Consider the following 25,006-nt stretch of genomic DNA (forward strand, 5'->3'; position numbering starts at 1 on the left):
TATTAAAAAGAAAAATGTGAATATTGGTTATTATATTTAAGCTTTCCAGACTTTGAAATATTTTAAATGTGTTGATGGCAATGCACTTGTTGTTTGTTGTGTGAGACAAACATTGGTTGTATTGTATTTTACACCACCGGTTTGCGTGAGGCAATTAAAAAAATGACACACCTGCAAAAAGAATGAAATTTGTCAATTAATTTGTAACTAGATGGAATTAGATGCGCCTTTGGCGCTGTGTACCTTTTTTTCGTTATTTGAAACTATAGCAGATCATAAATAACCATATTATAATTTTTAATGTCCTCTTGGTTTCCCATCATGTTGCTTCTAAAGACTTCCCTTTCTCGGTTAGATGTTGGTCCAGCTTACTACGAGGGATGTTCATATCAGTTACATAGCAACAGCTACGTTAGCAAAAGATGGTTTATAGGAAAATGCAGTCAACATAGAAAAGCGTTAGATGCAGGGATGTATGTCGTTGGGGAGTTCTTTTTTTTGTTTTTTGAGATTTCATATATGTGTTTGTATAAGAAAGCAAAGTCGTGATACCCTTACTGAAGTACCAACAGAATTCACAAATATTTTCAATTTTTTACTTGACTTACCCATCGTACCTTGAAATAACTTCAAATGTATAAGCTCTTTCATCTAATTTCTTCAGGTCTAAATACTGAGCAAGTTCTTCTGTTGATACAGCATCAGCAAGATCCTGCAATTTAGTACCATGTCAACCATAAGAAAAAAATACAAAATTATAAATTATAAATATTCATATTTTAATATATTTTTATTTATTGTGTATTTACTTTTTGTTGGATAGTATTAGAAGAGGGGCACCTTGCAGATCCTCATGCCTAAGCAACTTTTCTGATATCAACAAATTTCAAATTACAATCAGCATATGTTAAATAGCTTCATTTCATAAATTTACCACAAAAGGGCAACATCTAACATAAAACAAAGCTTAGTTACCAAGGACAGATTTGGAATCTTCAAAACGTGATGGACAAGAAGCATCAACTACAAAGATAACAACATTTGCCTCCTCATAATATTTCTCCCAAATTGAACGAAGACCAGACTTTATAGATACTCGTGAACTAGTGACAAATTAGAAAAAAAAAATAACAGTAACACTACAGTTTTTATTAAAATCTCTAGTGCTTGCTATTATTATTATGCTACTTTTTAAGATAAGACCATAAGAAAAGTTGGGAAATTTAGAAGGTATGAGATAAAAGGAATGATTGTAAATGCCTGACCTCCAAGATCCTAAAACACAAGTTTTGTATTTAAAGTTTCTATTCGACCAATATTGAATCCAACAGTAGGAACAATTCGATTAGGGGAAGGCCTTCTAAGCTTGAATATTGTGTCTTCAATTTCTCCAATAAGATCTACACATAAACAAAGTATTGCTCATGTCTAAATAGGCGTGTTTTACTACAAACCAAATGCACAAATTACATACAAGTATGCAATAATGAAAGAGTAGAGAAATGATTACTGTTTTTCCATCCTTGTCAATTCCAAGAATCAGTACATGAAAATTTGTCTTACTGACCAGATATTTCCAAAGTCCATAAAACAATGAAAACATCTCTATCTTTCTTTCTTGTTTTTATTCTTCTTAGTTATTCTCCACCTTATAAAAGGAGAAATTGGAATTCCTTTTCCTAATTAAAATTCTGCATATCAGCATCTGGAAAACAAAAAGGAATCTCCATATCAAGATTTGTGGCAAATGGATATGCTCAGCTCAACAAAGAATATTAAAATCAAATACAAACTATAGAACACACTAATTTCATCTCCAACAAGCTATGTAGTCTTCTGGTTATGATTTTAGCATATCATGGTGAATCAACAATGTATATAGGACTATCAATTACCATTCTTTTACGATTTATGACCACCATGTAAATAGAGTTAAATTGCTTCATGACACGAGCTTGTTGATCTGGATTCACAAATTCATATATCAGTTATGTTAACTTGCCTACAGTTCGTCCTTGTGATCTTGTAGCATATAAATTTCAGGTTGCACATGCTTCAACTGCACCATGGGTTTAGAAGGAAATATAGAAAAGTAAGCACCTTAAAGTTTTGAACTTTATAGTCAAATAAAAAAAATCGGTAATCATCAATTAATAATTAAAAAGAATATTAAACCTGGTCATCATAAACATATTTGATTTCTGAAGATGGGGTTTTTGTTTCTCCTCCTTGCTCACCCCCATCTGATGACTTGATTAGTGAAATCCCTTGTTAATCATTTAGACGAGATTAAGAAAAAACAACTTCTAATTTTTTTACCATGTCTACACCAATAGCATTTTCATGCAACCACCATGGAGTACGAACTCACCACCTACAAAGCACATATAAAATATGAAATTAGTGACATTGAAATCCCATTTTTCAAACAGCATGGAACAAAAAAGAGAAATATAAAGAGAAAAAGTAGTTCTAATGCATGAGATAGGTCCATAACTCAATAAAGATGGCAACTTTAAGCTTCCTAAGCTCCAATGTTCCCAGATCTGAATTCATCACTCTAATATGCACTCAAATCCCGAAAGTGACTTTGAAATGGCCCAACAATGACAATATGCAAGCCCTAAAGAAGATCTAAGTGATGGAAAGCCAAGGTATAAGCTTTATACCTTAAACAAGTTGGAAAAGCAACCCAAGCTCTGGATCTACTGCCTTCTTCTTGAATCTCCAAGCCTTTCCTTCCTTCTCCAAGCTTCAAATCACAAAAATGGCACAAAATAGCTCAAGAACACTCAAAATTTTATTAGGGTTTCGTGAATAGGGTTTGGAGGTAATGGGAGCTAGAGTGGAGGCCATATAAGGTGTTTAAATATGGTGCAAACCTTGAAAATTAGGGTTTCACCCTGGCAGCTCTACTCGTCGAGTCGAGGCTTTCGACTCGTCGAGTAGATGACTTAAGTCCCGCGTCCCATTCCCATTTTACTCGACAAGTTTGGGCCTCCAACTCGTTGAGTCCCTATGCAAAAATGAACAACTCAATAGAAAATACATACCACGATCGGGGTGTTACACTTATAGTTTCAATTTTATGTTTCAAGTACTTCAGATGATCGGGGAAAGGTGAAGGCTTGATCGTGCACATCCTTCAGTTTTTTATGACAATTGATTTTGGGATACTCTGATTTGTGTCTATTGACACTTTGGAAACTATGTTTGTAATCGCTTATGGTTTTGGAATGGTTTCAAAAATGAAAATTTTTAACGTGATTTTCTGGATGTTACAAGATCATACTCGCAAGAATCAAAGTTATGGGACAAAAAGCATAAAAATTCATGACTAACTAGATCTAACATGAAAAAATGCCAAGATGGGAACTTTATACCTTCTGGAGATAGACAACAAGATGAAGGATATGGATCTAATAGGCTTGGAGCTCCTAGATGCTTTTCCAATGGTCTTCTCCTTCAAGTATGCACACAAGAACAATCTAAGACCTCAAATCTCTCACAAATCAGTTAGAGTTTCGAGAGGACTAGATAGGAGGGTGGAGATTGGGTATGAAGAGGCCCTCAAGGAATCAGAGCCTTTAAATAGGCTCACAACCCTGAGAATTAGGGTTTTGGACACTACGCTCCTACGCACTGCGTAGGCTAACATACGCTCTGTGTAGGTCATTAATTTCCCACATGCACTCTTCCTCCTACGCGCAACATAGGTGGCTATCCTACGCCCCGCGTAGGACATATAAATTTCATAAAAGACCAAATTAACATGAAAATTCATACATGCAGACACGGTGTTACAATATTTATCATATTACATATAATTATCCGTCGTATAATATTATCATTGTATCCCTCTTATTTATATTTTATAAATATTTTATTTATTTTTTTACTAATAATATGATATATATTAAATACCCAAAATAAAATTCAATATTTGTATAGATTAATATATTTAAACATCATCTAGTTGATTAAAATGACACATCAAATATTTTTGAAAGATAATAATCAAATGATGGTGCTTTATAAAACATATCAAATATGTAGGGCTGTAAACAAACTGAACGTTCGGTGAACTGTTCGTGAACCGTTTTATGGGATGTTTGTTTATGTTCATTTATGAATGAACATGAACATAAATTCTCGTTCGTTTAGTTAAATGAACGAACATGAACGATGATCTTTTTCATTTAGTTATGTTCGTTAACGCTCATTTATGTTTATTTATGTCCGTTCACTTAAGTTTCTTTTAAGTTCATATATGTCCAATTATGTTTGATTACATTACCATATTATATTTTTCTTTTATGTTTATGTATGAAAAATTATGTTTGTCTATCTCCGTTCGTTTATGTTCATTTAGCATGTTCACAAACATAAACGAACATGAACAATGTAATTTGTTAAACGAACAAACATAAACAAGAAATCTTGTTCGTTTATCCGTTCGTGTTTGTTCGTTTGTTCAACTAACTTAAACGAACAAACATGAACGACCCTCGTCCGTGTTCGTTTACAGCCCTAAAAGTATGTAAGATAAATGCAAGTCTAATGCTCTTATATTTAATATTCAAAAGTTTTTCATGACTTTCCATTGAGAGCATGTCGTATATATTACTTGTTGCAGATATTTTTTCATATTCTTAAATAGTTTAGTAATTAATAGTTAATTATTGATTATATATTATTTATGACATCCATTAATGTGTAACAAACATTTTGATTATTTGGATTTTCATTTAGTTAATAGATATAAAATGAGAAAAAAAAAAGATATTATTCGTGACATCCATAAGGTCTAACAAATAAACATTTCTATATCAACTAATTAAGTGAAATAAGTTAAAAGATTTTTAAGTTATAACGATTAATTAGTTAAAAGGTAAAATGTTTTAGTATTAAAATAATATTTAATATAAATATAAAAAGCCATTAGATATAGATATTTAGATTGCAACCTTTTCATTTTTAATAAGCTTCCAAATATTTGGGTTACGATCCTTTTTTTTTCATTATTGATATACATTGTGTATTAACATGTACTTAAATATTTTCCGAACCTTATGTGTTTCCTCGTACATAGCAATTTTCATGGGATGGAGAGTAAATATATCTCTATTCTAATAAATTAATAGTTTTAATCTCTTTTTGCCAAGTGTCACTCTAATACAAATGTTCATTAATATTATATAATATAATGTGTCATGTAGATATATATTAGGCAACTCATTTCAAAATTCAAATTTATATTTTCTAATTATATGTTAAATTTGAAGTTATAATAACTTTAAATTTTGATATATCTCTTAATTAATAATTTATTTAAAATGAATTATTTAAAATAATTGATTAATAATTATAAATTTTTATTATAAAAATTTAATTAATTTTATAACAATGGTCTCACATGTTATAAACTAGTACATAAATAAATGATGAATATAATTTTACTACTAATATTCAACTTCATTGCATATGACATGCAAATTATTACGGTGGTGTTTTCTTTGTATAAAAGTGATGGAATGGAATTTCACATACCATCTTCTACTCTAATAAAATGAAAGTTTTTTTTTGCCACTTGTCATACTCTCATTCAATTTGATAAATGTCATTTTGTTGTTATTTTGAATTAATTTTTTTTCCACATGTCATTTTATTAGTTTTTCTATTTTATTAAATTCCACATAATATTTTTAATGTAATAACTACAATAAATGTAATAAATGAATATCAATTTTATTAATGACTTACCTTTTAATTTCAAAATTACCAAAGTTAAAACTCCTTATTTTCTTTTGTTTATTTATTTAAATTATTTTTTTAATTTAAAATATAAAAAACATTTTCATTATAATAATTCATTATTTTTTTTATTTTGTTATAAATTCAAAGTTCTCAAATATTTTGACATGTATATTTAACTTTTTTTTTATAAATTAACTCATGTAATACATGGGTCTCACAACTAGTTTAATCATATTTTAAAGCGTTTGGTAGCTTTTCCAGATGGAATGTAACATAATGAGTAGTTCTTTTATGTAAAGGAATTTGTCGGTCCTTACCAAAATGATTTCAAATTGTCATTCCTAACAAGAATCAAATGTTCTTAGAAGGATTAAATTTAGGATTAATTTGTTCCTAGGTCAATATATCATTCAAAAAGGATCTTGTGACGAAGAGGCGTAGTCATTGACAAATTTTTGTGTTAAAAAAGTTTACCTTGAACCATTGAGAATGAAATTCTTTAGTGGAGATAAGGCATCCATGGAGGTTGATTGGACATTGAAAGTGGATGAAGTGGTGGTTGTAAGGGATGGATAATCACTTAGAAAACTACTAAGAGCAATGGCCAAAGGTGACATACCATGCCTTAGTAAAGCCTATGGATGAGATCTTAAGCCTATTATCACCCTAAAAGATTATATATGTAGAGCCCAAGATTATCTCTATAAAAGAGCCCTTGTGGAGAGAAGGGAAAATCCAACATATATAGTTACTTACAAGACCGTGTAGCACCGATGTGAGATAACACTAACACTCTCCCTCAGAGTTAGAGACTCGATGAGGATATATAAGGATGTGCTGAGTCACGGGGGCACGGGACGCCGACTTTGATACCATATAAATATATGTGGAACCCAAAATTGTCTCTCCAAGAGAGCCCTTGTAGAGAGAAGGGAAACTCCAACATATACAATCACTTATAAGACTAGGTCGCACCGATGTGGGATACACTAACATATACTACTTGTATGCTCATCCCTTAATCATTTAAAGGTGATTAAGTTTGTTTGTGTTGGGATACTTTAGAGGGGAGTTAACTTGGTCTTTGTGCGTCGAGGATTTCTACTTTACAGTAAACAGAGTACGCCCCAAGGAAGGAGTGTTAAAACCCCATATGATTGTGACCTAAACTAGATCTATGCTACATGTTGATCCAATCTAGAGAATAAACCATGTTTGTTTTTACGCTTGTTCCCAATTTGTATTTGTAGCAATCAAATTCATGGATAATCAACATATGCTTATATCATTTGTGTTTGATATTTTTTCTATTCCTTATGCAGTTGATTTGAATGTAGTTGTTAACAACCTAATTCAGAATGTAATGAATTTGAACATCAACGAAGACAATACAGAGGCTACAAAGTCCAACATACTTTAAGTTGTCATTTGGTGAGTTATTTTTAGTACAAATAATAAAAGGCATAAAGTTATTTATCTAGCTTTTAAAATATCATACATTTAATTTTGCATATCCTTTCCATTTGAAGGTCATCATAAAGAAGTCGGGGTTGGAGGAAGAAATGAGAATTCTAACACTATTGAATTATCGAATTGGTTTTTAGATACTTTGAACAATTTCACTTTGTATAAATGTTTTCATTTTTTAATTTGATTTGGATGTTAATGACTTTATGACTTTAAGGTTAAAACCTCTTTTTTGATGTTAATGATTTTAATCACTTTATGACTTTATATTGGAAAACCTCATTTTTTTGAAAATTTGCTACTTATTTATTAAACGGGTTATGCGGGTTGGATTCGACCCACTGACATATGAACCTGTGATCCCATATACTTAAACGAGTTATATATGTTGTGTAGGGTTGAGGTTTCCAACCCACCAACCTGCGACTCGCTAATCTGCAAACCCATATATTATATGGGTTGGGTTGAGTTTATGTTTTTCTGACTCGTCATCTCGTGACCCATCAACCCGAACCCAACCCGATTGGCAGGCCAACTTAAACCAATATTGTCGATTTAAAAATACGGAATACAAATCTATAATTAATGTTTGGGAAATTTGCGGAAAAGTACCAAACGTTTGCCCCAGTTTATGATTTAGTTCTAAATTAATTTTCATTTATGAAAAAAGACAGGTTACCAACTATTACACTCAGTTTAGCCCTTCGAACCGGTAACCCTTCTATTAGTCGGTTCCCCAATTGACTCGTCCTTATTACCTTCCATATCCTCCCCGTCACCCACTACTATGTAAAAACCCTTTCTTACCCTCCATCAAATCAAAACGCTACCAAAAATGGCATCTTCAAGCTCAGCGGGAAGCGGGAGCAATATCCAATCACGAAGGCAAGCATGAGGCTCTTACCATAAAAGGGACATTTAAATTTCTCAGGGTCAATTGCCCATACAGTCATAAGCCTTACACTATCACATTTCTTGAACCTAATTAGATAACCCCTACTTATAGAGTAATTTGTCAAACAAGTCTTTAGTTGGTGTGGTGATTCATACCTCTCCCCACAAACTGGCTTCATATTGTTCCATTTCACCTTTGGAGCATGGGTTGATTAATGAAACTGCAATTTGTCTTCATCGTCACCCTTACTCTCATTCAACTTTTCCTGTGGTGCTGCATCTTCCGAGATTCCTTGAAAATCATTTTGGTTTATCTCAGGTATGGTGCATTCGTCAAGCGCTTCATCTGTGAGAGTGTTTAAGAACTTATATTTGCATCGACTTCTTTGTTTCTATTTGAAAATTTCATCCAATTCCACATCAATGGTATCCAAGTCATCTACTGTCTCCATTATCACTACAAAACAAAAGTTAATCAGAATATTACAAGGGAAACAAGATACTAGAGGACCACATGGATTTTCTTACCATCGATTCTTCTGAGGTAGGTTTTTGCATCGATGGAGGGTGAGAAATGGTTTTTACACAGGCAGGGCCGGCCAAAGCCCAGGGCAGAAAAAAAAATAGGGGCATCAATTTTTTAGAACCTGTTATGAGTATTCTTTAATTTGGGCTTGATCCAAGATACATAATGAAGTCCATTCATGAAAAGGGGGGAGGTAAAAGCGGGAATTCAAGCAAACTTAAAAATAAAATCGCACGCCTAATTATTGCACCAGAAGAATACGAGGAGACTTGTAGAAGAATACAAGGAGACAAGAAGAAAAGTAGATGGAAAAAACACACGCCATCCATGCCTAATATACTTCTCAAGATCTTGGTTCACAGCCTCACAGTTCCATCTCAATACAAAATAACTACATCATGAGTTTTTCTTATCAGAGTTATTGTTTGCTTCTAGGGTTTAAATTTCTTGTAGCACCTAGGCATCTCTGAAAAAACGAACCGGATGAAGAAGAAATCTCTAATGTCGGTGCTAAATCAGATATATAGCCGTAAAGTGTTGTAGTTCATGTTTTTCTACCTTTCTCGATGGCCATTTCTGAGTCAAATCGATGAATATATTTGATCAAATCTAGGTCTTACTTTACTTATTTCATATGCACTGTCTTGCCACACCTCAAGTTTTTTCCCCTAATTTTTATCGGAATTTGAAAAGAGGTCTAGTAATGGATGCATATAGTTAATACTAGGCGGTGTTAACATGGATGTCTAATCTTTTACCATTGGTTTTCCACTAAAAACACCTGCTATATTTACTCTAATTATTTTCATCTTTTATTGATTTATTTGTGTCTCAGCATTGACTCGATCGATTTTGTCGTGCTTCTGAGAATGATCAATGAAGTAAAAGACACAAAATGGTTGCATTTCTTAATATGAGCCGATTTTATGTCGGAATAAACATTATACGTTTGGATCTGTATGTTTGATTTAGTTTAGTTTGACGATTTTGTTAAACTGTTTCAGTGATAATTGAGTGTAGAGCTTTAAGCTGGATCTCCTTTAGAATATCCACGACTATTATAGTTGTTTTAATGAGATTTGACTTAGAAATGTATGAGCTATGGTTGAACCAAGGGTTTGTTACACAGAGGGAACCACATTCTGGTGTTGCATTTTTAATTGACTTGTTATTTAACAGACTCAACTGTGAATCTGAGGAAATCAATTAATCTCTGTTGTTAAATGATTTTTTACTTGATGTTGTTAATTTACTATAATTTATTGAGCTTAAACAAAACTCTTGCTCTGAAATATATAATGGATCTAGAGTCTGAAAAATCAGGCAACAATGTTTTGTTATCAACTTCATCTTTTGTAAGATAACATTATCGAGATTGGAGTTAAATGACAGCACAAGTTGTTGTTGTTATTTTTTTTCATTTTGATAATTGTTTTCAACATCTAATTGTGCTTATAAAAAAATTTTGCTACTAATTTTTCTTTAATCTAGACTACTACCTAAACCTAAAGCCATTTAATGATGCATTGGAATGTTGTTTTGATGTTTTGTTGGATATATTCTTTGAGGGTATGGAAGATTGGTAATTAAGATTGCAAAAGAGATAATAAAAAAAGGAATAATTTTAAAATTGTATTACTTTGTAAATTTTAGTCATTTCTATCATTTATGGTCATTATTTCTATCGGAGAAAACTACAAATTTAGCCTACTATTATTATTAGTTCATAGTAATTGTTATTTTATCTCACATTTAACAAAGGTCATTTAAAGAATTAAATATAGGGGCATTATTTTGTATGTTTGCCCAGGGCATGAAAACTCTATGGACCGGCCTTGTACAGAGGAGTGGATGACGGGGAGGTTAATGGAAGGTGATAAGGACGAGTTAGCTGGGGTAACCGGCTAATAGAAGGGTTATCGATTCGAAGGGCTAAACTGAGTGTAATAGCCAGTAACGTATCATTTTTCATAAATAAAAATTAATTTAGGACTAAATCATAAACAAGGCAAAAGTTTCGGACTTTTCCAAGTATTTCCCTAATCCCCTAATCTAATAAATAAGAAGATTTTCGACACGTGACATTCTCCAAGCCATCCCAAATCGATTTTTCCCGCTTCTTTTTCTCAAGTGATTTGCCCAACTTGCCCTTCATTTCCATTTTACATTTTAAATGCAAAACCGGTTAAATCCTGTAATACCCTTTTAGCCTTTTAATCTCGCATAACATTACACGACCTTTCAATACTTATTCCTTCAAAGTCGTAGTTCCTTCTTATCAATCCCGTTGAATTAGGACCTAAATTGGATTTAAATCATACGCTATCTTTCTCTTCACCAACCAAATCGCAAGAAATCATGGAGCAAATCATCTCAAAATTGAATCCAAAGGGAATATATATTTTCTTAGTGGCCATTTTCCCTTCTACTTTCTTCTTGCTACACTTTTCTAGGGTTTTAGTGTGCCGACATGATGTTACCAAGATGTCTTCTCTCTATAATTGCATTGCTTTTAACATTTGAGTTTGATTATATGGAATAATATTGGGTATGTTCATCGAAGCTACAAGATTTGGTGTGCCGCCAGGCTTTCTTTCTGTCTTATACACATAGATACCAAATGACACAAGTGGAATGCCTTGAATTAATATCACATAATTTACCGAATGTCTTGATGTTTTCAGATACGCTTTCTACGTCCATGATTTTTATTGGATCGCTCCCTCTTTGAGTTATCTTTTTGTTCGTTTCTAAAATTCTATGAACTTGGTTAGAAAGAGCAACAATTGAGGAAGAGTGAGTTTTGTAATATTTTATGAGTGGAACTTAATTTGAGTGGACTTTAAAAAAAATAGAGCATTCTATTACTGATGCATGAAGATACATTCTAATGGCAGAACCTGATCACATATTTGTAAACCCTTTGCCAAATTTGGCACGAGGAGAGCATCTAGCTGGATTCCCCCTTTTTACATAAAACCAGCTGAATATGAGAAAGTCATGAGGAAATTCTATCCAATGGAGAAGGGTCCTGTTACAAATATTGATCTAATTGGAAATTCTCCAATAATTATTAGCAAGGTAAATCCTTATTTACTTGAAATAGTTCATTTCCATTGCAATGTGAAAACCTTTTTTTTGTTTTTGTCTCATGGAATGGAATGGGCCATTCCATTCCTGAAGGAGTACAACTTTTTTCATTATGTTAATTTTCATTTATCAGCCATAGGTTGTTTTTTCTTTCCATCATGGATAGGAATGGAATAAGAAATTGCAATATAACTCATGCGTTTTTATGTAATCTTTAATAGCATGTCTGGTCATGCTGTTAGTTCGTGGGGTATCTAAGTTAACAGGCCAACTATTGACTTTTTTTTTAAATGACCATTATGTTCTTGTCTTCCTAAAAACCCCTAATTTTCTTGAAGGAAGGATAAGGAATCTAAGAAGACAAGGGCATAATGGTCATTTAAAAAAAAGAATTATCAGCTGGGCTGTTAAGGACTACAAGCGTGACTAAACTAAACATCATTTTAGGGACGGTAAAAGCAAAATACAAAATTGTTAGACCCTGTCCATAAATCTTTACCCAATTTTGTAATTTAGTCTTTAGTTTATTTATTTAAATAAGATATAAAGAATGCACTGCACCTAAGTTTTGATTTTCTTTTAAGGGGATAAATGCAATTTATTTGTGTACGTTGATAGCATTGCTATAACCGAAAGAAAAATGTTGTAACAGAAATAAAGAAGTTGAAGTGGGATGTTAAAATTATAGTAATAAACAAATGAATGAAACTAAGTAGAATGCTATTTGTTGCATTAACCATCCATTTCGATTTGTGTACTTAAATGTTGAAATTGTTTTTCATAATCTTTTGGAGAAAATTGGTCCAACATGGATGAATATTTCATTGAGAATGAAAGATGAACTGGAGACTGATAAAGCCTTTGGGTGGGTACTGGAAATGTAAGTCTTTTTTGTTATGTATGTAGTATGTTTGATAAAAATTAAAAAAAAAATGAAATTTTTGTTGGTTTGAATTTTATTATGGATGAAATAAATAGGTATGCCTATGCAGTGGCTTCTGCATTGCACAATGTCCAACATATTCTTCATAAAGACTTGATGTTGCTGGTTTGTTGCATTAATAAATCTTCAATCAATTAATAGTGGGAAAGGAACCACATATTTTAAGTCGATTCATATTCCTTTTTGAAATAGGATGTTAAGTACATTGTTTTTCTTGCATTTAATCCTTTTTTTTTTTAATTTCACTTTTTTTCCTCCATGGGACGGAGAAGTTGGAACGAGTCATTAAGGTGTAATTTTAACACTGTTTTATACATTACTCGATGAAAAGTAAAAATACTATAATTTGGGCACTTTTTCAGTTTAATCATTAATGCTTTATTTTTTTAATGAAATCACAAAAGATTTAGACATTTTGAAATGTTATATTAGGTAAAAATGGTTAAATTGGAAAACTTTTTGAAGCTTTTATGGTTTGATAAAAGAATAAAGTATAACCAATCAAACTTCAAAATTGCCCAATTTTTAATGGTTTTTATGTAATTTTCTATATTTTCTATTAAAAAATCTTTTTCTAGAAATTGAAATCATAAACCAACATAATGGAAGGATTCATGAGCGATTCATTCCATTCCATCAAGCAAAACAACCATCATAATGAATCATTCCATTCCTTCTCCGGCTACCCAAATCCTTTTATTAAAAAGTAGGAAAGACTTTTTTAATTGTCAACTAATAAACATACATTTTGACCTTCACAAGTCAAACTCCAACTTATGATTTTGTTCCAAATTCATTAAAAGACACGTTTCTTTTTGCAAATTCAATACCCACTTCCATTTTTAGCTATAACCTTTATAATTTCAAAGATTTACATCAATCTTGAATTCTAATTCCATCATCTAATAGAATCATCTTTCTATTTAATATTTATATTTGTAGGTCATACTCGAAAGCTTTCTTACCCATTACCAACAAGAACAACAAAAATCCAGAAAATCAAGATTTGAACCTTTTGCTACTACACCTTTCTTCAAAGAAACATATGGTGATCTTGAACCAAACATAAGTTTTACACTTACAAATCCCGGAAGTTTAGACACCGAAAGAAACATATCTTTACATCTTTCTGAATCCAACACATCACAGTTTGAGGTTACTTGATAATTAATCTCGAGTATGCTATATTTGATGTATAGTGTTCATTGTTAGCGGATTCCGAGTTTGTTTTACTTAGGAAAATTGTTAGAACTATATTTATTTCTAAAATTGGGGGTTAAGTTTATGTTAATGTTGGTTTTCTTTTAAGTTTTAACCATAGGTGTTAAAATGGTAGGATTTATATCAACTCCAGTGTATGATAATGGATGTCACACCCCCAAACCAAGGATGGCGGAAACGTCCGGGGGTGGAGGACTTCATGTACAGTATCACAACAACGTGTATAATAGTGCTCAAAGTAAATACAACCATCATAAATATAATTGAAAAAGTTACACCAAAGTATATGTTTACATGTTTCAAAATCAATTACATTATGATGACAAAAATAAATTTGTTGACGGTTTAACGTCCCATCCTCAAAGCGTTGAAGTTTTCCTGTTTCACTGATTTCCTAAGAATACAAGTAGTTTTTAAAGAGTGTCAACAATTAAGTTGGTGAGTTCATAAGAGTTTTGTTTGGAGTAGAAACCGTTTTCCTTATAAAATCGATAGAGTTATTTTCCAGAAAATCCAATATTTTCTTAGTTAAGTGTAAACAGAATATTCCTATATGATGTGTTAATGAACCCTAGATTGACCCGTAGATTTCCCCTATAATCGTTCAGCGTATATAAGTTATATAAGATTTAAGTTAGATAAAACGTTGAATATAGTGGGTCTGCCCTAGGTCCACAACCCAACGAGGAACAGGAGATGAGGCGGGCACCACCAATTCTAAGCCAATCCAGACTAAATTCTTATATGACTCAAGCATATACGCTCAACGATTATAGTTGAAGTCTAACAATGCGAAAATTTAATGTGGACTTAAATCCAAAAAACCCGGAACCAAACCCTAGTGTAGTGTATGAAATAGTAATACTGACTCTGAACATAAACTATACATATCATAGTTCATCGGATAGAGATAGTGACTAGTGAACATGAACTATGCATATTATAGTTTACCAAAAGTGGTGGTGATGGGGAATATAACCTATACATATCATAGTTCATCAAATAGTGATAGTGGTAGTGAACATGAACTATGCATATTATAGCTTATCAAAAGTGGTGGTGATGGTGAATTCCTTTCTTGTAATTAAGTTCATAGTGTAGATGAAACATAAACTATACCTATTATAGTTTATCACTTTGTTTGTAATATATATGTGCCATAACTATACCGAATATAACTAGCGTGTTCGTTTGTGGGGGGTATAATGGCTTAACTATACTTATTATAGTTTATCATAATTATCCATAGTGGTAATAACCCTTTTGTATGTGTAAACCTTTAATAATGTGTTTGTTATGTAAAATAACCCTAAACTATACCTATTATAGTTTATTAAATATTTGTGTGGGTAGTGAGCATAAGCCTTGCTTGTCATAATTTACCAATGTTTATATTTTAATGGATATAGCCTTGTAATATCATCTATATATTTGCCATACTTGTAGAGGTAAAAATCCATTTGTTTTCTGATGTATGTCTATATAAGAATACAAAATTGTTATATATTGCAACAACACATAATCACATAATGATGTATACCTTGCTCAACATGTTACAAGGTGAAATGAAATTTATAGTGTTTTTCTGTTAATAACGTTTTCTGTAACTGTTATTGGAAAATTTGTAGAAAAATCATAAGATGTCCAAATCAAGTTCTGTAACTTCTGAGAGTTTGGAAAATGAGTCTAGTTTGTTCATAATTTTTATTATAATTTTTAATGACCTCTTACTTGTGTGAAAAAGTCCATAATCACAGACTGGTCCGGATTGATGCTTGAAATGATAGGCAGTTTTGTAAAAATCACCATAAATTGTAGAAAAATCGTATGGAGATGTGCAAGTAGTCATTTTAAAGCTAAGAAGTGGAACTACATGCACCTAAAACAGTTTTGAAAACTAAAATGTTTAAGATGTCCAAAACAGTCCGTGAATGGATTTGAACTTTTCTGATGAAGGCTGTTAGAAAAGTTTAGTTATGTTCTTGGTGTTTTAACTTGTATTCCCCCCCCCCCCCCCCCCCCCCCCCCTAAAAACTTGAGAAAACATGAAAATGTAGGGGTATGAACTCACCTTGAGTGATTTCAGTAGATAAGTGTTGAAGAAGAGAAGTGTTCAACCCAAGAACACTTGAAGAATCCCTTGAAGATTCGAAGCTCTAACACAATTATAATGGAGTTTGTGTAAGATATCCATGATTTGAGTGGAAATAATTGAGATAATCATAAAGATAATGGATTATGCTTACCAAATGTGGAGGAAAAACTCAAGATCAGCCCTGGAAATCTCGAATTTCTAGAGAGAGAAAGTGAGAGAGGAAAGAGTTTGATCTTCTTGTGAAATGAGAGCAAATGAGAGAAGTGAGGAGAGAGGATGAATATTCAGCTCTCAAAAACGTGTGAAAGAGTGATGATTGAGTGGAAAGGACATTGATGTGACCTAGGTAAGGTGGGGAGGTGTGGCTGGTCATAGAGTGGGTGTGGGAGTGGTTGCTTGTGTTATAAGGTAAAGCAAAGTCAACACTCCACCTCTTTGTACTTTACCCACTTGCTTTTATTATTTAAATAAAGATTTTTATGAAAATATGATTAAATTGTGAATATTTAGGGTTTATTATGTTAAAATATGATTTTGGGTGAAAATCCTGCGTTAAAATAATTAAAAACGGGCCTTAAACGCAAAACTACGCGAAAACCGGGAGAAAATAAGTTCCCAGCGAGACCTCTCGGTCCTAGGCCGAGGCTCGGTCCATGCTGAGGATTGTAGCCGGAAACGAACAGAGGGAGACGAAGGGGCGAGGAGCTCGGTCCGAAGTCAGAAGCGAGGGCTCGGTCCTCGGTCCTCAGAAGGGAAGGTTCGGCAAGCCATTAGAAGGGAGGGTTCGGTTAGTCATCAGAAGAGGAAATGGTCAGAACCGAAAGGTGCCGAACGTTCGGGTTTGGTTGAGGCATGCGAGGTTCGGGTCCGAGAGGACCTTTCGGGTTCGGTTCAGCAGCCTTCGGCTCAGAAGGGTTTCGGTTCCTAATAGGGGTTTCGGTTCCTAAGAGGGGTTTCGGCTCCTTAAGTCCGTTTTTCGCGTAGACTTCCGTTTTTGGGCTGTTTTCGCCAAATTCGAGGGTCGGAATGCCCCGAGTGATTATAGAAAGTTGGGAGAGATTTCGAGAGAGATTTGAGAGAGATTCCACATACTCAGAGAGATTTGGGAGAGATTTGACATACTTGGAGAGATTTCACATACAGAGAGATATTTGGGAGAGATTTCATATTCTTAGAGAGATTTGGGAGAGATTTGACATACTTGGAGAGATTTCACATACAGAGAGATATTTGGGAGAGATTTCACATACTTGGAGAGATTTCACATACAAAGAGATATTTGGGAGAGATTTCATATTCTTAGAGAGATTTGGGAGAGATTTGACATTCTTGGAGAGATTTCTCATACAAAGAGATATGTGGGAGAGATTTCACATTCTTAGAGAGATTTGGGAGAGATTTGACATACTTGGAGAGATTTCTCATACAAAGAGATATGTGGGAGAGATTTCACATTCTTAGAGAGATTTGGGAGAGATTTCACATTCTTAGAGAGATTTGGGAGAGATTTGACATACTTGGAGAGATTTCACATACAGAGAGATATTTGGGAGAGATTTCATATTCTTAGAGAGATTTGGGAGAGATTTGACATTCTTGGAGAGATTTCTCATACAAAGAGATATGTAGGAGAGATTTCACATTCTTAGAGAGATTTGGGAGAGATTTGACATACTTGGAGAGATTTCACATACAGAGAGATATTTGGGAGAGATTTCATATTCTTAGAGAGATTTGGGAGAGATTTGACATTCTTGGAGAGATTTCACATACAAAGAGATATGTGGGAGAGATTTCACATTCTTAGAGAGATTTGGGAGAGATTTGACATACTTGGAGAGATTTCTCATACAAAGAGATATGTGGGAGAGATTTCACATTCTTAGAGAGATTTGGGAGAGATTTGACATACTTGGAGAGATTTCACATACAGAGAGATATTTGGGAGAGATTTCATATTCTTAGAGAGATTTGGGAGAGATTTGACATTCTTGGAGAGATTTCTCATACAAAGAGATATGTGGGAGAGATTTCCGATAAGAAGAGATGGAGTGAAAACGATTGAGAGAGGTTTCATTGGTGACCTTTTTGAGTGTCCGGCTTCGCACTGCAAGGTCCGTAAACCCCGTTAAGCCTTGTTTAAGGATCTTGCATACTCCCGATGAGTATGTAACATTGTTTTATCGGTTTGGCTCGCCACGTACCACAGTTTTAGGTTAAGGAGATCTAGATGTACGCACTTTTCGATTTATGATCTCTCATTAGAATAGAGAGTTGTTTAGAAATTACATAACGTAAACTCTAGTACCTACGGGCAAATTGAGTTGACCGGTTTGACTTGTTGACTTTATTTGACTTTGAATTGACCAGAATTTGACGGTTGTCACAATGAAGGATGATAATTGATGGTTTTTTTATTGTTGTTTTAAGTGTTATGTATCCTATGGATTTGATTTTCTTTAAAGGAGAATTGTTAGTGGTGACTCTTATATTAAGAGTTTCTTAAATTTAGCCTTTTATGTAAATGCAAAAAATAATACTTCTATTGATTTGCTTATTATAACATCCTATTTTTGTTTCTTTCTAACTAGCTCAGTTGTCAAATGAAATCCAATTTATAAATTTAAGCTCCTTGCTTGATTTTACTTTTCTATTTAATTTTATCTACTATAATAAATGAATGTTTTTTTTTTGCCACATGTCATCTTCTCCTTCATTTGGACACATGGCATTTTCTAACATTTTTAAATTTTCTATTTTCCACTTGTCATTTTATTGTATTTTTCATTTTATTAAATTAAAATTCCATATTTAATATGTAAGGTAATATATATGTAAGGTATTTATTAGAAAATGTTTATATATGTAATGTATCCAATATATTAAAGTCTCATTAATTTTAATAATTCAAAAGATTTCTCATTTTTCTTATAAATTCAAACTTTTCAAATAATTAAAATTGTATATTTAATTTTTTTTAAATAAACCCATGTAATACATGGGTCTCACACGTAGTTTGAAATAAGGGTTTTTGTCATAAAATCCCCCAATTTTACACAAAAAAACCGGTTATGCCCAAAGTCGTTTTTTTTTTTTGCCACAGATGCCTCAAATACCGGAAAATTGGTTCGATTTTGCCCTTTACCCTGATTTTACCTTCTATGGCCGGTAGCCCACCTGGTCTTCTTCTCAACTCCCTCTTTGCCTTCACCACCATCTTTGATTTTTCCCTTCACCACCGTCTGCTTCTTCGATCAACATGATCCAAATAAACAAGAAAAAATTTGCAGCTCTCTCACTCTCCAAAATCGATTGAAGGTTCTTCTTCCTCTTCTGATTTTGTTCACCAATAATAGGTGGGGATTGATGCTTGATTGAATGTATATGTATGTTTGCGTTCAGAATTCATTGAGTTCTAAATTCAATTGAAGACGGTTTGGTGTGTCTCTAACCCAGATTCATGTTGCTTTGAATGTGTGTGTATGTGTTTTCCAAGAACAAACCCAAATTTTGTTTGAATTCTTCTTGTTTGAGTTCTAAATTGTGTTTCCAAAATTTCGTTTCAAGAACAAAAACATCTTGTTTCCAAAATCTCGTTAGTTGCATAAATAGCGCATAATGAGGTATGATCGAGCTTATGATTGAAGTACCGGATTTGCAGGTTTGTTGATATGGAAGCAAGCATTTGGAAGAAGGAACAGAGGACAGAGATTACGAGCATCTACATACCGGAATGCTTGATTCGTTAAACACACAAATTCCAACCAGACTGGGCTTGACATTCTGTCGAACAGTTGGAAGGCACCATTAGAAACAAGAACAACTCAAAGATTTCATTGATTTGGGGTTGCTATACTTCTCCAATAAACAATATTGTTTTCCCACTTGAGTTCCAAATCACCGATGGCTCCAATTCTCAGACTGTAAAAACTCCAAACAAAATTGTTTTTGAATTCTTCTTGTTTGAGTTCTGAATTGTGTTTGAGTTCTGAATTGTATTTAGTTATGAATCTGAAGTCATTTCCTTGTTTGAGTTGTTCTGAAAATCTTCTTTGAGTTCTGAATTCTTGTTTGAATGTGTGTGTGTATGTTTGTGTTTCAGTTAAGAAACTATGTGTGTTTAAGTGGAGAAGATAATGGTGGTGTGATGATGGGTTTCTGTGATGGAGGGATAATGATGGCGTTGGGTGGGATAATGATGGCGTTGGGTGGTGGTGGCTGATGGATGGTAGTGGTGGTGATGGTGGATGATGGACGCTAGTGGTGGTGGTGGTTTGTGTGTGGTTGATGGTGGTGCTCGTGGCAAAGGGCGGTGGCGGTGGAAAAGTGTGGTGGTGGAGGTGATAAGTAAATATAAGGGCTTCTATGACAAAGGTGATTGGCCCCAGAAGGTAAAATCAGGGTAAAGAGCAAAATCGAACCAATTTTCCGGTATTTGAGGCATCTATGACAAAAAAAAAATGACTTTAGGCATAACCGGTTTTTTTGTGTAAAATTGGGGGCTTTTATGACAAAAACCTTAAAATAATCACCCAAGGCGGTGTTTAATAGAAAAGAAGTGCAGATACGATTTTGATTTTTGAATATATAAAGCAAATTGGCGCGCTATTTGGGCCACAAGCAGTAGGGCTGCATCATGGGAGACGAGCGCAGATCCACCATCTTCTTCACCGAGCAACACCTCTCCTACGCCGATATCCTTCCACCTCTTGAGGTACTTCTTCTTCTTCTTCTTTCCAATTCAATGAATTCTACTTCATAATTTTCAAAGACGTTTCAATAATGTTCGGAACCAAATCATCAGGTCCGAGCTAGAATCGAAATAGCCGTCCTGAATTTCCTCAAGGATTTGAACTCTCCAACTCCAGCCATCTCAAACCTCCCTATGGTCCGAATTCCTCACCATTTGATGTTTTTTTTTTCAATAAGCAATATGATCCTGTATCGTGCGTCGGAGATTTAAGCTATGAATGTTACAACTCAGCTACAAGTTTACCACAGAATCGTAATTACATTTTGAATATAAGTTTGAAACAAATAAGGCGTATTCATGTTTATGAGCACCAATGGAAACTATATGCTAATTGTGGTTTCGATTTCCTCAACATGTATCGACAAAACTGATAGGAATTGGATCGAATTAGGAAATTCGAATTGCTCGTGAAAGCCTATGTATTGTTGTACAGTACAAATGAGCAATGATTATTGGGAACCATTTTAATTCTTCTTTTTCTTTTTGCTCAATTGGGGAATGATCAATTGATGCTGCGAATGAAACAGATCAACCGTAAATCAAGTAATAGCAGAGTGAATCAGAGTCTATTAACAGAAGCTTCATGGATCTTTCTGTCACGTTCATTCTGCACAAAATCATTGACGAGAGAGAATTCTGCTAAAGCATTCATAAGAGGTACTTCCAAAATCCTCATCAACAATTATATGATCCGACACTATAAAGCCAACACAATTTCCTTCTTCTAATGCATTACTTTATCCACCTTATGCAAATCAGTGTGGAAAGTGATGGAGATGTGTTACAGCATTTTACTTCTGGAAAAGAGAGTAACTCAAAGAGAACTATTTTACAAGTTGCTTTGTTCATCACCAGATTATTTCACTACTCAACTACAAGTCAATCAAACTATCCAAGGTTAAAATTCACCATTTGATATTACATTTCTGTTTATTTTCTTTTCTGATTATACAATTTCATATATTTATGCAACACAGATGTGGTAGCATTGCTGAGATGTAGTCGTTATAGTCTTGGAATCATGGCATCTAGTAGAGGATCAATAGCAGGTCGATTATTGTTACAGGGGCCTGATCAAGAAACTGTTGACTGCACTAAATGTGGGTCTTCTGGTTATGCCATTTCTGGTGACTTGAACATTTTAGAAAAACTGGTGATGAAGACAGATGCAAATTATATAATTGTGATTGAGAAGGTACTATGTTTGATTAAATCTTGTTTCTCCTTTATTATCAAAATATTAAATATGTTTGTGTTTAGCATGCGATATTTCAGAGGTTGGCTGAGGATAAAGTGTTCAATCAAATTCCATGCATTCTTATCACTGCAAAAGGATACCCTGATCTTGCTACAAGGTAGATTTTCATTTGAGTAAATCAGATTTTTGGTATGTAAGTAATAAGTATAGATCATTTTTTCCAATTTGTGTCCCAAAAGTTTTCTGTTAAAGACTTTATATTTTGGACAAAAATTGTAAAAATCAGCTATACTCAAAGGACCAAAAGTGTAATTACTCTTTCTAATTTGTGATAGTTGATTGAAATCATAGTTTCTTGAATTGCTCAAATAGGTTTCTTCTTCATCGCATGAATCGGGCTTTCCCTGAAATGCCAATTTTTGGATTGGTTGATTGGTAACAACAAAAGATTTATATTTGGATTTTTTTTTTCTTTTCGATATTTTGATGTCTAGAAATTAGAATCATAATCACTTATATGATTGAAACCTAAAATTTTTTGATGTTTTTTTTATTTATTTATTTTTATTTTAGGAACCCTGCTGGATTGGCTATTCTTTGCACCTTTAAATATGGAAGTATTGGAATGGGCCTAGAAGCATACAGATATGGTATTATTATTATTATTATTATTATTATTATTATTATTATTATTCAATGAGGGTTATTTGGATAAAATGTTCCCTCAATGATATTTCAAGTAAATTACATTTTTTGTTCATGAGTTCAGTCTTTTTTCAGTTTTGGTCCTTAAGAGGATTGATTGGTGGATTTGGTCATTATTTATTCAATGAGTAGTTAACTTTAACAATTTAGGGACCAAATTTGTTATTAAACATTAAAATATGGACTAGCTTTGCAAACTGATAACCTTAAGAAGCAAACGAAAAAAGTGCTAAACTCAAAGGATCAAAAATGTAAAATTTACTCAGCTTGCAACATCAAATGGTTGGGATTAAGGAAAGATGATTTGGAGTTAATACCAGAAGAATCCTTCGTTCCATTAAGGCCGAAAGATACGCAAATTGCCAAAAGCTTGACTTCTTCACAAATATTACAGGTTCGCTGCTAGAACTTGTAGTAATATGCTGGCAATTATACTATTAACTTTTTTTATAAAAGAATAAAAAAAAAAAGGCAAATCTGAATAGAAAATCATTTTGATAGGATAACTATAAAGAAGAACTGGCAGTAATGGTTGAGAGTGGACAAAGAGCAGAAATTGAAGCTTTATACTTCCATGGATATGATTTCTTGGGGAAATATTTAGCAAATAAAATTGTACAAGTCCATTACATTTAGTTACTATTAGAATATGACGTGTGACTTGGAATTGTATGACAACGTGAATAAGTTTATGACCCGATCCGACCCGATCAAATAAGTGTTAGGGCTTACAGTTATAATTGTCTTTTATTGATTCGAATAATTTTTTGTTTATTACGTGCAACTCACTAACATAGGAAATGTAGAGTGGTTTTTTTAAAACAAAAAAAAAAAATACACACATACAGTGGTTTTATAGAATTTGGTCTTATGTTTACGCTACTTATTTAGAAACTCTTAATTATTATAACAAAATTTTGGAAATATTTTTAATTAAATTGGGATTATAATTTAGGTTTTGCATTTAAAACGACAATTTATAACTTTCAGCTATTTACAAAATAATTTTTGGAATCTTTTTTTATGTTTAATTGAAAATTTGATTCAAGTTAACCTTTTAACGTCATATTTAGATTAAAATTTTAAAATTTTGATATATATTATTTAAGAGTTGCGACTTTAAAATGACAATGGTTTACATAAACAAAAATATCCAAACTAATAAATTATGTATAAATCTTAAAAGTTAAAGACATAATTCTATAATAGAAATAAAAGAGTGTATTTTAATATTGAAGTTTAGTTAATATAGGATTATAATTTAGGTTTTGTACTTATTTAAAAGTATTAATTAATTTATAATCATTATCAGAAATAAACTGAAAAGTCATGAGAATTTTAAATAGATGTGGTGAAAGCAAAAATGTCTCTTTTATAGAATATATAGTAATAACAACAACAATAACTAGGTAAATCCTCAAGCATTGCATTGAAATTTAATTACATAGCTTAAATATTAGAATTATATGTTATTTAAAATAAGTTAATGACATTAAGTTCTTAGGTTGTTGTATTAGGCATATACTTTGATATATGTTTAATGTCCCTTACAAAAGCGGTGTTCGTGATTTGGATATGACAGAATATCTTATGATGTTTACTTACGGATATTATTTTGGATTGTTTGGTTGCCTATTGGGATCAACCTTATTATAGATCAAGTCTATGGCTCGAATTTGTCTTTTTCATTGGATCTAGAATTTGACTATTTATATTTAGTTAAAATATGTTATCACTTTTAGCTATATTGAGAATATGACTCCTAATGTTTGTATTCATATGTATGAATTAGTTGTAAAAAGTATACTATGGAAATAAATTTAAAGAATCATGTTATAAGTAGACTTTAATGATCTTATGTATGATTTGTGTAGGTTAAATTAAATTTAAATAATGTTGAAGATTGATAGCTAGTTAAGCAATCTAGTTGGTAAGTAATAAATGGTAGTATACGGATAAATAAAAAATCCGTATTTACTTAAATAATTTATTTTTAGAAATTTCATTGTTTAAAAATTCGATAAAATAAATAATATATGAAGATATCGAGTGATTTACGAAATGGATTTGTTCGTTTATTCACATTAATATTTATAAGATATTAATGAAAAAATATGCAATTTTGCATTGAATCTAGTTTTTCTAAGAAAAAAATATTTTTAAATATTAACTAATGCATGATTGAGTATTTACTTTAGAAGGTTCGAAAATTTAGAATTTTACATTTCATATATTTAAATTTAAGATTGAATATTGGGAAAATGATCTAAAATGGCAACCAGTAACACAAAATTTACCTATTAGGTCACAAAAGTTTTAATTGCACCTAATTGGTCATCAAACTTTTTTTGGTTCTA

General features: G+C 32.5%; 1 protein-coding gene, 2 non-coding genes and 1 pseudogene across 3 annotated transcripts; 3 read left to right on the forward strand and 1 right to left on the reverse strand.

Moving 5' to 3' along the window:
• Positions 1-604: 604 nt before the first annotated feature.
• On the reverse strand, positions 605-1,603 carry LOC145059184 (uncharacterized; annotated as a pseudogene).
• Positions 1,604-9,476: 7,873 nt separating this feature from the next.
• LOC145060668 (small nucleolar RNA U36a) lies at positions 9,477-9,565 on the forward strand. The gene has a single exon (XR_013686882.1). It is a non-coding gene; the product is annotated as a small nucleolar RNA U36a (small nucleolar RNA).
• A 369-nt stretch (positions 9,566-9,934) lies between these two features.
• Positions 9,935-10,046, forward strand: LOC145060660 (small nucleolar RNA snoR97). Its single transcript, XR_013686875.1, has one exon. It is a non-coding gene; the product is annotated as a small nucleolar RNA snoR97 (small nucleolar RNA).
• A 10,579-nt stretch (positions 10,047-20,625) lies between these two features.
• On the forward strand, positions 20,626-23,297 carry SPO11-2 (sporulation 11-2). The gene is made up of 10 exons (XM_079006356.1): positions 20,626-20,707; positions 20,798-20,881; positions 21,274-21,403; positions 21,506-21,643; positions 21,724-21,941; positions 22,007-22,101; positions 22,317-22,379; positions 22,518-22,594; positions 22,916-23,043; positions 23,151-23,297. Exons 1-10 carry the CDS (start codon positions 20,630-20,632, stop codon positions 23,283-23,285), a joined length of 1,146 nt encoding a protein of 381 aa, XP_078862482.1. The 5' UTR covers positions 20,626-20,629; the 3' UTR covers positions 23,286-23,297.
• Positions 23,298-25,006: the final 1,709 nt, after the last annotated feature.

The sequence above is a fragment of the Lactuca serriola genome, chromosome 6, assembly GCF_051521515.1.
Source record: "Lactuca serriola cultivar US96UC23 chromosome 6, Lser_US96UC23_V15, whole genome shotgun sequence".
NCBI classification, from domain to species: Eukaryota; Viridiplantae; Streptophyta; class Magnoliopsida; order Asterales; family Asteraceae; genus Lactuca; species Lactuca serriola.

What these genes read in the sequence shown, in the direction of transcription:
- SPO11-2 (XM_079006356.1), top strand. Translation starts at nt 20,630, where the DNA reads ATGGGAGACGAGCGCAGATCCACCATCTTCTTCACCGAGCAACACCTC. An exon ending in TACCCTGATCTTGCTACAAG is followed by an intron (nt 22,102 to 22,316) that starts GTAGATTTTCAT and finishes TTGCTCAAATAG; the next exon opens with GTTTCTTCTTCATCGCATGA. An exon ending in ATTTTTGGATTGGTTGATTG is followed by an intron (nt 22,380 to 22,517) that starts GTAACAACAAAA and finishes TTTTTATTTTAG; the next exon opens with GAACCCTGCTGGATTGGCTA.